The sequence below is a fragment of the Anomalospiza imberbis genome, chromosome 25 (assembly GCF_031753505.1).
Source record: "Anomalospiza imberbis isolate Cuckoo-Finch-1a 21T00152 chromosome 25, ASM3175350v1, whole genome shotgun sequence".
Classification (NCBI taxonomy): domain Eukaryota; kingdom Metazoa; phylum Chordata; class Aves; order Passeriformes; family Viduidae; genus Anomalospiza; species Anomalospiza imberbis.
In genome coordinates, this window is record NC_089705.1 from 3,228,227 (window position 1) to 3,243,840 (window position 15,614).

Consider the following 15,614-nt stretch of genomic DNA (forward strand, 5'->3'; position numbering starts at 1 on the left):
ATCCATAGGGACTTTTATACAACCTGACAGATTTCAGCAACCCCACAAGGAGTTTTTATTGCTTTTAAATTTAGAGAGCAGCTCTCACCCAGTGCCCAACTCCTGGAAGGTGACTTTCCCCATCTGTGCTGAAGGAAACTCTTTCCCAGCTGCATCCCTTCTGCTCCATGAGCTACTTCACTGAGTTTTGACACCTCAGCTGGTGAACAAAACCAAATGTTCTCCAGTAAAGCACAGAGGAAATGGTGCTGTCTGCATCCATGCAATCCAGGGCACACCCAAAATTAGTTTTGTGAGCCTGCCTGGCATGCTGGCAGCTCCCAGAGCTGCAGCCTGATCCCTGAGAAAACATAAATAGCATCTTAGTAATACAACTTTCCTTGAAGTTAGTTAATTAAATGGGTATTTGCAGCTCTGTATGGAGTTTTGTAAGGCTTTATGGTGATCTTTAAGTGTCTCAAGTGAATTATTAATGCTGAAAGGCAAAGATTTACATAGGGGATGAAGGCTGTGGGAGATGCTCAGAGTCTGGCTGGAAATCTGCTCCAGTCAGACCCTCCTGTTAGCCTGCTCCGAGAGGATGAGGATGAGAATGAGGATTGGGTGAAGGGCCCCTTGGGGCTGGCATGGTGACCACTCTGCCCAGGCGAGTGCTGCATACGCTCTGGGGAGTTTGTTGCTCTCTGGGGAAAACAAGATCTCTCCTTCCTGCCCCCTCTGCAGTTCAAACCATGCTCCCTCCCCAGAGTTTCCTGGTTAGTGTTTTTAACAGAAATCATTTCTCTAAGTCTGGCCCGTTCCAGTCGGGTTGGTCACTTGCCATGCCGCCGTTTCCCAGCCTGAAGAGGAATAGCAGTGAGCCGAGCCCTGCATTTAGTGAAATGCCTGATGCCAAGGCTCGAGTGCAATTCGTGTGCTCTCTGTGTTTACATTTTATCTCTAGAGAAAGTATATTACAGGTCTCTAGGCAGGGGGTTGAACTAGCTTGATTCTGGCTCTTCTCTCCCCTCTCCCTGCTCTGTTGGGGTGCAGGAGTCATGCTGGGAAGTTGCTCCTGGAGGAGCTGGCTCCAGGCTGGTTCACTTACTCTCAAGGAGGTCTGGAGACATCTAGGGCTTGGTGGCGAGGTGGCAGTGTTTGGAAAACAAACTTGGCCATGAGCAGGCAGCAACGTGTTCCCTTGAGTCCCCCAGAACAGACCCTGCCTCCAGAACACAGAATGTGAGAAGGGGCCGGCTCTGGGTGCCACTTGTGGCCCCTGGAATCTGCTTTTCTGGATGTTGCCCAGCTGCAAAGGGATAAACCTCAGCACAGTTATCTGTGGTCATGGCTGTTTCCCTGGGCTGCAGCAGCCGGTGGCTGGCCAGGGCTGATGGCTCCTGTGGGATGTAGCCGTGGCTGTGTGGAGGGGTCCCACAGGAGCTGAGCTCTGGGATGGGCTCTAATCAGCAGAAACAGGAGTCATCAGCTTTCCTGGTCTCTCCTACAAGGAAGGAAAGGAAAGCCCCCCATGGAAGCAGCCTTCTAGCCCAGGTTTTTGCAAGAATAAACACCTTTAATTGAGCTCCTCACCAACACGAGATAACAAAATTTGTAGATTAAGCTATAGATTGTTGTTATGATATTAAAATTAACTTGCATCCTCTCAGCTTCTCTCCTTGGGGAAGTAGTATAATTAAATTAATCAGTAATGCTGTTTTGTAGCTGCAAGGGAAATGCCTCAAAATGACCCTGAGCTCTTCCCATCCCGCCTCTGGCATGTCATGAGGCTCTTGCCTTCCCCACGGGCTGGGAGAGCCCCAGTTCTGTGGGAGCAGCATCTGCAACACTCCCCTCACAGGAAACCAAATGGGAATCAAGGTGGTTCATCTCCAGATGCTTTTATATTCATTAGCCACATCCTAAGTACTGTAAATACACACTTGAGAAGTCAATATATATTTTTATAAGCTTGAGACAAATGTAATATAAGAGACTCTGTGTGCATCTCATGTTTGAACTATAGTCAGACATCTCCAGGGAATCTCAGTCGGTTTGGAATATTTATTAATAATGATAATAATAATAGTTATTATAAATGCTAATAAAAATCTATTGACATTTTTTAAAATTTTGTATTTATTGAACCATGGTTGAAGCTGGCAATAAAGAGCTATCTAAATACCTGAGTAAAACCAACCAGTAATCCTGCCCTGGTTTGTCTGTGTGGGTCATTTCAGTGTTCTGGGGGAGAATGCCACTTTATCAAAGGTGGCACGTGGTGAGTAAGGGACAGTTTTAGTAGCATCAAGGTGTGAAGTAATGCCTTGTTTTGTTAAATGACATCTGTGCTTAGGTGACATCTGTAGAGAGGCTGGAGGGGTGGTTTCTTGCTACTGACGCTTTGTGGGGAGGGAAAAGCACCTGCTTTGCTTTGCTGGTGCATGTTGTGTGGGCAGAAAGGTGCATGGCCTGGCCTGTGGGCCAGGTGCTGTTCAGAGAGCTGGGAACCTGTGGCAGGCATATTCTTCTCTCTCTCAGGATTTTTTCATAGAGGAGCACAGACGGGGGAAACAATTTCTATTTCTGCTCCTTGTTTTTCCCATGTGGAATGTGTTTGGAGAATTGTTCACCTGGGGTGATGGCTTGGTTGGATTCTGGTGAGGATTGTTTGAGCCTGGTGGCCAATCCAACCCACCTGTGGCTGCACTCTCAGAGAGGGTCATGAGTTGTGAGTGAGTTATAGTAGTTAGAAAAAGTAGGTATGTAGTTTTAGTATCTCCCTTAAATAGTATATTAATGTATTATAGTATAGCTATAATAAAGAAATCATTCAGCCTTCTGATCTGGAGTCAGACATCAGCATTTCTTCCCACCAAACTCACCTGCATTTACAATAGGAACCCCTTCCACCACCCCTGGGACCAGACAACCTTGGACGTGCTGTCAGCGTGGAGCTGTCAGGGCTGTGGCCAGTCTCTGTGTGAGTGTGGGGATGTTGCTGAGCAGAGGGAAAATGCTGCAGAGTTCCTGCACTTAAGGCATGTAATTAATTGTTTTATTGAGTGAATGGCCAGCACATGAAATGCAAACTCAGCAAACTCAGCACAAGCAATGATATTTAAAAATGGTTGGATGCGACTCTCAGCCGTTCACGTCTCTTTTTCCCGGGCTGTTCAGTGCCCAGGAACAGGCACAGGAGCTCAGGTTGGTGTAGTGACAGCAGTGGCTGCTGCTGGGAAAGGTGCTTAGAATGGGTGAAGTCTATTTGCCTACTGCTGGTCAGTTAATGCAGGCAGCCTTCATGGAGCCTGGCTGGGGCTGTACTGGCTCTGTAAAGAAATAATCAGAGCTCTGCAGCAGGGTGATGAACAGTGGATTCCCAGTCACAGCCAACCAGGGGAAGACGTTGCCCAGTTGTTGGCAGTTGTGCTGATGCCTTGTGAAGGCTGGCCTAGAACAGAGACAAGACAGAGTTAAAGAATAAAGCAGGGATTTATTAAAAGGAATCCTCAATGGATCCACCTTGGGCAGCACGAGAGCCCAGCCAGGGCTACACCCAAGATGAACCCAAATGGTCACAAAATGGACACCTGGTCACGGGGTCTCTCACTTTTATAAGTTCTGCTCCATTTGCACATTGGAGTTCATTGTCCCATTCCAGCTTTAGCCCATGCAGTCCCATCCTGCTTGTTTTTCTCTCTTCAGTCCACGTTGTTTCTGCTCTTGGGCCTGAGATTTGGATTATTTGTCCTTGGTCCCCAGCTGGAGAAGGAATTGTTTTGTTTAGCTACCCTGTGAAGAGAGCTTACTATCTCTTAATATGAAGCTCAGAACTGCACACTAAAGCAGTGCAGAATATGAAAGATATAAACGATAAAACCTAAAGCCTCCGTGGGAGACATGGAGATGGGTTTATCTCTCTTCTGTGGCCTTCCTGGCACTGTCTCTGCTGGAAGCTGTGGGACACCTCCTGTCCTGGCTTGTCCTGGCCTGCACACTCTGCTCCAGCCCTGCACCCCGCTCAGCCCCAAAGGGGCTCTGGTGAAAGGGGGGGTCCATATGGCTCAGACAGGGAACCCCAATGTGCAGTACTGCTGTCAGGGACGGGCTCAGCCCTTGGCAGGTGCTGATCATACAGGGGGTTTTTAAAACAAAACCTCCATTGCATGGTGCTGGTGAAAGCAGCTGCCACAGCACCCAGCTGGCATCACCAGCGGGTCTGGGTTTTGGGGAGAGCAAGGGAGGAGCCAGGGCTGCTCCTCTTGCCCCTCACTGCCACACAGCAGCCCCAGACATGAAATGCATCACCTTCCCCCTTCCTCCTGTGGCCTGTCTCTGCAGAGATGCTGCCAGACCCATCTGTGCTGCCATGGTGAGCCCGAGAGCAGAGTGCTGGGCTCAGGTGAGCCTGGCCTTGCTGCCACCTGTCCCCACGCTGCCCGCACAGGAAGGACAAGGGCGAGAGGAGGGCAGTGCCCTGGGGATGTTAAAAAGAACCTGGGTCTGGAGCAAGAGCAAGGTTTGAATATGAATAATTGCTAATTATTAGGAAGAGCAAGTGCCATTTGTCATGGTAATCAGCGATCTGTCAGTTCAAGTGTCGCTGCTTTCCTCCTCCTGTTCACCTCCCACGTGTGCCTGGAGAGCCCTGCACAGGCTGGGACACGGCCAGACCCCCGCAGATCCTCCTGCCCCACCAAGGACGGGCTCCCAGTGCCACACGGGGCTGTCCCCAGTGCCACACGGGGCTGTCCCCAGGGCTGTGCACCACCCGCCTCGGCCAGGACCAGGTGGGTGCACCTGTACTGCCTGGCCAAGGGGTGCCCAGGGTGGGACAGATGTGCGGATTTGTGGCCCAGTGGAGGCACAGCTGGATGACCCTGGAGCAGTGCTGGGTGACAGTGGCACAGGGCTGGGTGACATTGGCACAGGGTTGGGTGCCAGCCAGCAGCAGCCACCCACCCCTCCAGGGGTGACCTCAGCTGCCTCTGCACTTGTGGCTTGCCACGTAGAGCGGGGCCATCTGCACAGCAGCAAGAGCTGCCTGGAAGGCACAGGAGCCATTTAATTACACAATTATAAATATCTTCAGCCTTTTTATCTTCCTGAGGCTGACAAGCACTTCCAGCATCAGACAAAGAACAGCTGTTATCGCTCGGCACAGCGACTGCTCCTGGGCAGCTGCCACCCCTGAAGGAGCACAGACAAAAGCAGAGGAGCTGTGCTCTGTCAGCAGGTCCAGGTGTGCTCCAGAGCCACTGTCACAGCATGGGCATGGCCACTGCTCAGGGAGCTAGAGCTTCCTTTTTTCTGCCACCTCCAGAGCCCCAATAGCAGGAGCAAAGGGGAAGGAGGAGAGACATGAGGTTGCTCAGAGGTTTCTGGAGTTTCTGTAACAATGAAGAGCACTTACAGGGTGTTCTCCCCAGGCACCTGCTCCCACGCCCTGTTTTTTAAGGATGATGTCTGACTTAGAGGATGTCAGTAATTAAAAAGTCATTTTAATGAGCTCTGGTTTATTGACAGACCAGACTTTGAGGAGCTGGCTGTGCCAGGAGGAGCATTGCACCACTGTTCATAGGACTCTCTGAAAAGCAGTCACTTCTGCGGGTGCTGCACAGCTGTCAGGGTGGCAGAGCCAGCTCTGTGGTGCGGAGCCAGGGTCATCCCCCTGCCTGCTCTGCTGCTGGGCACCTCCTCGGGTGCTGTGGCAAATCCCTGGCACCTGCAGCATGTGGGGAGCTACCCTTGCTCTGCCCTGCGTGCTGGGAGCCCAGCTCACTGCTGCGTGTGCAGCCATGAACATTTCCATTAACTCCCACAGTATTTAAATTCCGTAATGGGGCTGAACTAAAGCAGCAGCATCACATCCCTGTGGGAGCCCTCAATCATCTGTTCCAGAGGCACCCTGGGGAAGCATTTGGAAAAGAACTTAGAACAGGGCAATTCAGGTTTTCCTTGCAAATCCCTTCTGTATAATGAAGCCTGTTCCTGCTGACATGTTCCCAGGGGAATGCTGTGTCTCTGTTTGCTGGAAGCTTAATGCAGCCAGGTGTGATGGGGCAGTGATGGCTCAGGTTTTAGCTTTTATGTTTTTCACATTCTGTGCTGCTTTAGTGTGTGGGTCTGAGCTTCATATTAGGGGTGGTGAGCTCTCCTCACAGAGCTGGGAGACAAAACAATTCCTTCTCCAGCTGGGGACCAAGGACAAATGATCAAATCTCAGGGCCAAGAGCAGAAACGTGCCTGAAGAGAGAAAAACAAGAAGGATGGGACTGCATGGGCTAAAGCTGGAATGGGACAATGAACTCCAATGTGCAAATGGAGCAGAACTTATAAAAGTGAGAGACCCCATGACCAGGTGTCCATTGACCATTTGGTTTCATCTTGGGTGCAGCCCTGGCTGGGCTCTCGTGCTGCCCAAGGTGGATCCATTGAGGATTCCTTTTAATAAATCCCTGCTTTATTCTTTAACTCTGTCTGGTTTCTGTTCTAGGCCAGCCTTCTCAAGGCAGCAGCAGCAGTGGGGCAGGAGCCAGTGCTGCCAGGCCTGACTCATAAAACCCTGTGGCTGCAGGGCCAGGGACTCCTGGAGTCCTGAGCACAGAGGTGGTGGGGCTGTCCCTTCAGGCAGCCCTAGAGATGGCACTCAGCCCTGGGGGTTTATGCTGTTAAATATCTTTAAGTGAATTCTATTAAACACTAGGAGGTAAAAAGATTAAGAAGGCAATAAAGAAGCTTTTTGTGAGATTTAGGTGTTCTTGGGTGATATCAATTTTGTGTTGGATAAATGGCTGCTGGTGACTGTAAATACAGTCTCCCAGGGTAACGGAATGTACATCAGGAACGCTGCACATCCCCAGGGAAAAACAGGCTCAGGGACCTCAAAAATGATGAGAGTTTCCCTGAGCTGGTTAAAATCATGGTTAGAAGTGCTGTCTCTCCTGAGGAGAGCCGGGTGGATCTGTGAGGCACACACTGTCTCACAGCAATGCACAAATCCCTGCGTTGCCTCACGGGAAAAAGGATGTGTTAGGTATCACATCACACTGCATCAAAATGAGAAGTGGCACAATGAATCGAACTCCCCAAAATAAAACTTTCTTCCAGAAATAAGCTTGTCACTGTCAATTTAAACTCTTGCCAAAGAAGCGTGATTTGAGACAAGTTCCTTTTGCCAGTGATTTACAGGAGTGGGTGTGTTTAATCACTATTTCTGATAGCAAGAGTCTAAAGGGAGGTGTTTCTATTCCAAGGTCCAGCATGAAACCCAGATCCTAAATGCAGCTCTGATACTGCAGAGCTGGGAGGAGAGAGCACAAAGCACAGTGCACTCAGGGCACTGAAGGAAAAGGAGCCTTTCCTTCCCTTCCACTTGCCCAACAGCACAGTGGGTACACAGGGGGGCTCTGGGCAGGACTACTGCCCACCCAGCCAGAGCACTGGCCCCTGCAGCTCACCACCCTGAGGGGTTTTAAGGGGTTATTTAAAGACAAAAATCTTACAAAACTCTGCAGGGAGGGAGGGGATCCTGCCTGGTTAACAAAGTGTGAGAAAGGCATCGGAGTGCCAGCCTCGGGAAGGGCCTTTGTCTGGAGAAAGCCCTGACATGCCATGCATGGGCACTAATCCCAGTGGCTCCTTTATTCCATCACTAGGGCATGGGGTGCTGACATGCTCCTGGGCTGTTTTGCTGCAAAGACAAAACCCTGCCATGCCCCCCGTGCAGCACAGGCAGGTGCCACCAGCCCTGCTCAGGGAACCCCACACAGGCACCAGCTCGTGGCTGGTGGGACCCTTCAAGGCTGAGCCCAGCAGGGGCTCTGTCACTGACTTGAGGAATGTTTCAAACAGATCATTTATTTTCATTAGACTTGTACCAATATCTCTGTCCCAGTGTTCCTGATGCAGGTCGACAGCAGTCCTTAGGAATGCTTTAATTGTGTTTTCCTGGCTTTGCACAGCTCTTATCTAATGCCTTCTGGCTTCATTAGATTAGACACCTCTTGTCCCGAGGATGTTGTCATGTTTTCAAATGGCTTCAATCAGCACCTCCCAGGCTCTGGCTATTTCAGGATACAATAAAGCTAAACCTCATCCAGGCTGGTGAGTAATGGAGGTGCATTTCCCACCCCCATGCAGCCTGGCTTTAAATTTGCCTGGCTGACATCCCGTAGCTGCAGGCAGAACACAATTAAACCTCTTGTCTTTCAGGCATCGTCCACGCTTACACACAGCTCGGGAGGAAGAGCTCAGCAACAGCAACTGGCTTTCTAATGATCTTGTCATCCAGAACAGCAGAGAGAGATAAATGAAAGAGTGAGGAAACAGCCAAGATCAAACCCCAGCTCTCCAGATGTCCGGGGCATGGCAGGTTGCAGGCTGGCGGTGCTCATCTCCTCAGACCCAGCTGGCACAGCTCTTGGCATACAGGGATGTGTCCTCTTAGTGCCAGGGAATGAAATGGAGAGGGGCACAGCCTAAGCCCACCCAGCACCGGTGCTGGGGGTTTCTCTCCTGAGCATCTCCAGGCTTGATTGCTCATAAAGCTCATTCTGCAGAAGCGTTCTTCCTCTTGGCATCCCAGGATCCCTCACCAGATTGAGTCCCCACCATCCAGCTGCAAAGTGCCCACAGGCTCAGGAAGGAAACCGAGGTGGGAAGGGACCAGCCAGACCCGGGGCTGGGGACAGAGACCCGCTGCACTCCCTGGGGGAGGGCTGATGGCTCCAGGACAGTCCCTGCACTGTGTGTCCCTCCTGGAGCCCAGCACACCAGTCCCTAGCACAGCAGTCCCAGGCAAGGGCTCTCCTTCCCCAGACACTCTCCCCTGGCAGGAGAATTGCCTCAGCCCTATCTTCTTATCATGAGCCACCACAATATCAGCATCGATCCCTTTCACCCCACAGGCAGTATTTTGACTTCTGGAATTCATCTTACCTAGCAAGGGACTCTAAATATATCCCAGACAATTTCCTCTCCTCATTTTTAATAATCTCTTTCAGCCTTAAATTCATTTTTGAAAATATGTATTGGGATGATGGGCTTTCTATCACAGCTGATGGACAATATTCATCACACCTGTGTCCTACTCCTCACAACACACACACACATTCCTTACAGCAGTCCTGCATCAATTTGAACAGCACTTAATTCATTACAACCCCATCACTGCCTGTGCGTGCTCCCCTCAACAATGTCACTGGCAATTTGTCACTTGGGTCCCTGTAGGCAGCTCTGGTCCCACCTTGCAGAGCCACTGTAGCTCCTTGAGCCATGGGACAGGACAGAATGGCCCCGTTCAAGCTTGGCAGGTGTAAAGGATGCTTCACTGTCCCCCACCCTGGAAACCTCTGGAAGGTGGCAGGTGGAAGAATAGAAGCAAAAATCCCTTTTCAGTTCAGGATCTCTTTGCTCACTGGGCACAGCAAGGCTGAGGCAATGTGCTGGGGCTGTGCTGGCACATCCTCCCAACCCTGAGCCCTGGTGAGACCAGAGGGGAGCCATGGGGACAGCACCAATGGTGCCTCTCTGGACCCCCAACTCAGTCAGGGTCCCCAGGACAGCAGCTCCTTTAGAAAAACTTCTCCAGCAAATTCCCATTTTGCTTGACACTGCTGCCAGGCCCTTGCCCGGACCCTGTTTGGGTGCTGGGGATTCAGGTGCAAGGGAATTGGGCACTCATGCACAAACTAACCTGGTGCTCAGGGCTGAGCTGCAGCCCCTGATCAGTGCTCAGCTCTCCCACCCTCCCCACGCCGCCCAAGGGCTGAATGTGCTGGCCTGGGGAACGAGCTGCACCAGCCTGGAGGCTCCCATTGTGCCAAGGCAAACCAAGGCACAGAAATCCAGGATTCCCTGAGGCCTGGCAGTTGTGACGTGGTCTCTGAGTGCTCTGCTCCCCACTGTGCTTCCACATGCTCTTGGGCTGTAAGTTGTGCTCCAGATCCCTGCCCTGCTCTGGCACATTTTGATCTGCAGGGGCTGCTTGGCCAGACAGAACTCAGTGCTAGCAGCTCTTGGCAGGGTTTCTTTGTCCAGCAGATTCCCCTGGAGCAGCATTCCGTCCCCTTCCCGAGCACTAATGAAGGAACAGAAAGACAAAGCAGGAGTGTCGGAGTGGGCCTGAGCTGTTGGCTCAGTGCTGTCCTGGCCGGGCCTCCCCTGCCCACGCTCCACACAGGTGCATTTCCAGTTGCACCTTCCATTTGGCATCCATCGCTGCCCGGCTTCCTGTGCCCTCATTTGCAGTCAGCAGAGGCAGCCACTGATGCTGAGAGAGAAAGGCTCCTCAGATGCCATCAATCAAGTGCCATCAGGATCCAGCTTCCTGGGCTCGCAGGCCACAAGGTCACCCTCTGTGGGAAATCAGCTTTCCAGCTGAAGCAGAGCCCTGCTCCTACTCCTCTCCCACCACAGCCCCAGCTCTGCTGCAGGGTAGACAGGGAGAGACACAGATCTGCAAGCTGCCATTGAGCACTGACCCTTCCCTCCTGCATCAGGGCTCTCAGACTATTTCAGGGATAAGTGGGAAGAAAAATCACAAACTCTTTATTTTGGGAAAGAGTGAAATGCACGGGAACATCTGACAGCATCAGATGCAGAGCTTTCTCCCAGGGCACTGTGTTCAGTTTGGCACTGTAATCAGGTCTCAGTCCTGCTCAGGACTCAGCAACAGCAGCTGAGACCTTATTGACATTTCCAGCTACTACCCCCAGAGCAAAGGAATTAAATCCAAATTGTGTAAGAAGCCTGTGGGCTGCCCTGCTCAGCACAGCCCTGAACTCTGCACCATCAGCAGGATTTGTACTTTATAGAGACAATTGACCTGTAACTATTGATCTTACCCTGGAAAGCTGCTCTGGGCTGGTGGCCCTGTGACCCTGACAGAGCAGCCACAGACACCGGTGCAGCAGCAGAGCACAGGAGCCCTGACAGGAACTACAGCTGCAGAATCTTCCCCTGGAGAGATAAGGGGGTGTCTGGGGTTTGGTGTCTGTGTGCAATGCTAAAATTAGCAATTCTGTCTAATCCTGCTTTTCAGTGTAATAATGCTCCTGGCTGAGGGGAGTGTAAAGCTCAGTGGCTTGTGGGCAGTAATTTTCAGAGATAGACAATTTATTCCCTACTCTCACCAGAGACAAGGCTGAAATCACTCTGAAGCTGCACCCTGTAGGCTGTGCTTCCTCCCACTGGATTTTAAGAGGACATTTCTGCTTTCTCCAGCTCTGGTGACAGCCTAGCAGTGCCCCCTCCTCAGTTCCACAGCCAGGCCCAGACACAACAATTTCCCTATTATCTTGCTGCAAATAAAATTTACAGGCAAGGTGGATTGGAGGTGCAGCTCAGCTGAGAGAGAAATCCAGCCTTTAGCAAGCTCCCATCTGTGAATAAATTGGATACAGTGCTTTTGGTCTCCTGAGAGGCTCAAACCTTCAGCTGTGAGGCTGTGAAAGCCAGGACCCGTTCTGCCACCTGGACTCAAGGAAGCCTTGACATACACCTGGGAGGTGGGGATGCACCTTCCAGAGATGCATTTCATTTCACCTTTGAAGGTACAGCTCCCCAGTCACTGATTTAGAAAAGGGAGAAGTCTCATGAATTCAGTGATGCTAAGGAGTATTTTCCCTCCTTATGCTTTCAAGCTGACCCAGGAAACATGGATTTTTGGTGGAATTACACAGGTCAGGGGAGAGAGCTGCATGTGCTGTCCTGCACCTTCAAATCAAGAACTCCTGAATGAAAAATTTGCCTGGAGAAGTGTCTAATTTGTTCCAAACCATCATCCCTTCCATCAGAAGAATCTGCTAAAACCTCTCAAAGAGAGTTTTCCAAATCCATGGTATATACATGAGGTCTTCCATACAATAAAATGCTTGCTCTCCAAAGGAAATTAATGTATAAATGCTGTTCTATAGGCTTTCTCCCATGCCACACCCTGCACCAAAGAGCTCTGATTACAGTTTGTCTCCCTTTTAACCATGCTGCAGGCCTGGTTTTGACAAAAGTAGAACTTTTCAAATATAGAAAAGGTTTCAAAGTCTCAACATCCTTGTTTATAGCCCCATAAAGAGGCTTAAATCAAGGACAAAGAGGCTTAAATCAAGGACAAAGAGGCATCTTTGGAAAGGACAGTGCACCAGCTTACAAAGAAACAGGTTTATTTCTAAGAAAAAGAAAATTGTAGACAAAATTAGAGAGGCAGAGTTCTTTACTCTGAACATGGCTCTTAACATGCCAATCATCAGGCTTTCTGCCCACTTGCTAATCTGCAAGCTCCAAGTCTCATGGTTTCAACCTTAAAGGAAATAAAAAAATAAGGAATGTTTTTCTCTCCAAATTTCAATTTATTTTGATCCCATTACATATCACAGGTAAAATAACTAGTTTTTAGCTTCCATTCTGTACATCAATAAAAGGAAGATACAAATTAAAATAAGAACTACAGAGGGATGTCTTTCTCACTGACTTCCATCCAGGGGAATTTTTGCCTCTTTGCAAGCCTGTGTGAGACAAATCTGAAAGGAAAGAGAAATCAATCAGTAGTCAGAGACACTGGTACAGCCCACAACCACCAGCAGCTTCAGCCTAAAGCATAACTTTGTTTTTCAGAGCAGTGACAGCAGCTCTTTTCCCCACTGTGTATTGAGCCAGATGTGATGTAAAGCTCCTGCTTCTCCCTTCCCTCCTCCACGCTGCTTCTTCCACTCTGACATCAGCCAAAATCCAAGACAAGGGGCCAGGGGGAAATAAGGACTTTCTACTGCAGCTCAACAGTCTCCTGACTGGTGACAGAGGGACAGCACTGCCTTATAGCTATGGTTCACAAAAACACCCAGACTTACTGACAGCTTCTGCATGAGCCCTTGGGCCTTGGGGTTCAGCTGAAGAAAATTCTTCTTGGTCAAATCCTTTTCTGTCAAACGTATGCTCTGTGGAAACAAACTCAAATCTCAGGTTTTCTGTCTGGCCAGCTGCAGCAGCTGGAGACAGTAAAAAAGTTAAGTAAAATAAAAAAGATTAAGATCCAAGTATAGACAGGCAGAAAACTACATTCAGCTGGAATAGAAACTCATCTCACACCTTTCCTGCAGTGCATTAATGCAATGCTGGCTGTGGTGGTTTTAAATAGCTTGATTTGTGGTTAGGGGGGATAAAGCCTGTGAGTGAATGATTTTTTTTTGTGGGTGCACTGGCAGTTGGTCAGCATCAAACCCACTACACTGGCACTACAGCTGCTTTAAGTGTTTTAAAGTGAATGCACAGTGAAACACCCTCCTGCTCTGTTTCAACCAGCTTGAGCAGGTCCCACTTCTGGCTAAGAGTCTCTTGAGGTTTAAGCTCAATCAACCCCTTGACAAAGTGCAGTGGCACAGCTAAAGAGACAAGAGTGGATGAACCGAAGTGGTGATGCACCAAGAGGTGCCTGTGCATCCCCCCAGCCCCGCCTGAGCAGGTGAGGGGGCAGGAGTTACCTCCTCCCTGCCAAGGGGCACAGTGAGGATGACATCCTCAGGGTCAGCGAGGGGTCTGCCCTTGGCTAAGAGTCTCTTGAGGTTTGTTTTAAGCTCAATCAGCCCCTTAGATAAACTGCAGTGGCACAGCTAAAGAGTGGATGAACCGAAGTGGTGATGCACCAAGAGGTGCCTGTGCATCCCCCCAGCCCTGCCTGAGCAGGTGAGGGGGCAGGAGTTACCTCTCCCCCGCCGAGGGGCACGGTGAGGATGACGTCCTCGGGGTCGGCCAGGGGGCTGCCCTTGGCAGAGAAGGTGTAAACCCGCTCATTGACGGCGGGCGTGCGCAGACCCGGCGTCTTGAACACCCTGAAACGACAAGAGAGGAGTGAGTGGTATTTGCTCACAGCACTTCTAGTCCAAGTCTTTCATTTCAGGTTCAAAGAGCCACTAAAGGTTGTGTGGTAAACAGATGGCGTGAAGCAGATTGGATCAGAGATAGAAGGGAAATGTATTTTTTGTCTGTGTTAACAAACCTGGGATCAAATCTGGGTGTAACCATGGAGGTGCCTCCCCGAGCACAGGTATCAACCATTCTGCCAGTAGCTGGAGTGATGAAGCTGTTTTTGCTTGATCTGTTTAAGGGAAATAAACATCTGTGCATAGCATGACCTTTACCAAGTGTACAGGCACTTGTCAAAGGCTTGAAGAAAGTGACCACCACTAAACCGAGGGGTTATTACTAACCAGTGACCCCCAAAACTGGGGACAGCTTGTTCTCACAGGAGAGGCAGCTGTCCATCTTTCATTCACATCAGTTTTGCCCTGTGGCGTGGCACAAATCTCCCCTCCACCACTAGTGAGCCAAAGCCCACCCCACCAAAGAGAGATATTTATATCTGCACTCTCACTCTCCATTTCTAGAGATGAGACAGAGACATCCCTGTTACCTCTTGCTCATGCCCTTCACTGTCGCTGAGGGAGGTCTTCTGGCCGTGGGTGGCTTTTTGGTGGATGCCTTCACCTGAAGCACACATCACTAGATCAGTCACTTCCCTCTTGTGGGACAGCTGAGTCCACACAAACAGAGGCTCCCACACAAAATGCTCAGAACAAACACCATGCAAGCCTTTGGGACACTCCCCCATTGCTAGAACTCTCTGGGAAGCAACAGCTGTGTGTAGTCTCCCTCAGAGCATCCTGGACATCCCTAGTCATCAGCTCAGTCAGGAATTCCTATCCTGAGAATAACGTCACCCCAGAGAACAGCTATTCACCTTGGCAGTCCTTGCATCCCCATTCTCAGCCTCTGAAGGACACTGGCTGGCAAGTCGGGATCTCTTTTGCAGTGGAAGTGAAGTAGGCTCTGCTTCCTCATCAGCTTCAACACTCCTTTTGATTTTACTCACTAGAAAGAGAAAATTGTTATCTAAGTAAATAGTAACTTTAAATTATTATTTAGCAGGGAAGGCAGACAGCTACAAGCAGTTTTGGCAACAATTTGCTTCAGATATCCAAATTCCAATGCAATCCTAATGGTTGCCAGAGCACTACTTTGGGTTATTTTGAATGTTTTAATGAAATTAATTAGATGTACTGCAGGTATTAGGGATAAAAGTAGGATTATTTTCCTGGTTTAAACATACTGAGGGATGTGAGCAAGAACTGAATGATTATTCACATTAAGTAACCACAACATGCTTCCACCTCACCAATCATGCCACAATGCTTAAACTCACCTTTTTCAGCAACATCCAGCAGGGGATCAATGACTTCTGTGCTTAGCCTGCGGATTTTTGTTATTTCCCTGTCCGCCTAAAATTAAAAACACTTGTGGCACCATTGGGATTGCTGGCAGCCCAATGTTTGTGTAAGTCCAAGGTGTAGAGCAAACCCCCAATAATTCTATGGCCAGATGAGCTCCATATTGTGCTCAAACTGGCCCTTTCATGCATCTCTGCTCTCCCTCAGGACTCAGTGCCTGGCTGGCAGCTGCAGGTGTGCCTTTCCTACACCCTGCTGCTCAACCAGCTTGGAAATGCAGTCCTTTACTGCAAAGTGCATGTGCTCTCAGGGATTTGGGAGTGCCCTCTAGCAGCTAAGGAAAGATCAACAGAGAGCAGCAGCAGGACCACGTAAACCTGATACAACGGGCCTCTCTTACTGTTAAATTTTAAA

The 15,614-nt window shown here is 49.8% G+C and overlaps 1 protein-coding gene across 1 annotated transcript in view; it reads right to left on the reverse strand.

The window, feature by feature from the left end:
* Nucleotides 1–12,310: 12,310 nt before the first annotated feature.
* Nucleotides 12,311–15,614, reverse strand: part of CDCA8 (cell division cycle associated 8) — a 438,802-nt gene continuing 435,498 nt past the window's right edge. The window contains exons 5-11 of the mRNA XM_068172736.1: nt 15,176–15,251; nt 14,714–14,844; nt 14,387–14,460; nt 13,973–14,071; nt 13,679–13,805; nt 12,828–12,914; nt 12,311–12,500 (exon numbers count right to left, since the gene is read on the reverse strand). Coding sequence (XP_068028837.1) covers nt 12,444–12,500; nt 12,828–12,914; nt 13,679–13,805; nt 13,973–14,071; nt 14,387–14,460; nt 14,714–14,844; nt 15,176–15,251 — 651 coding nt within the window. The 3' untranslated portion in view covers nt 12,311–12,443. The remainder of the gene's footprint in view (nt 12,501–12,827; nt 12,915–13,678; nt 13,806–13,972; nt 14,072–14,386; nt 14,461–14,713; nt 14,845–15,175; nt 15,252–15,614) is intronic.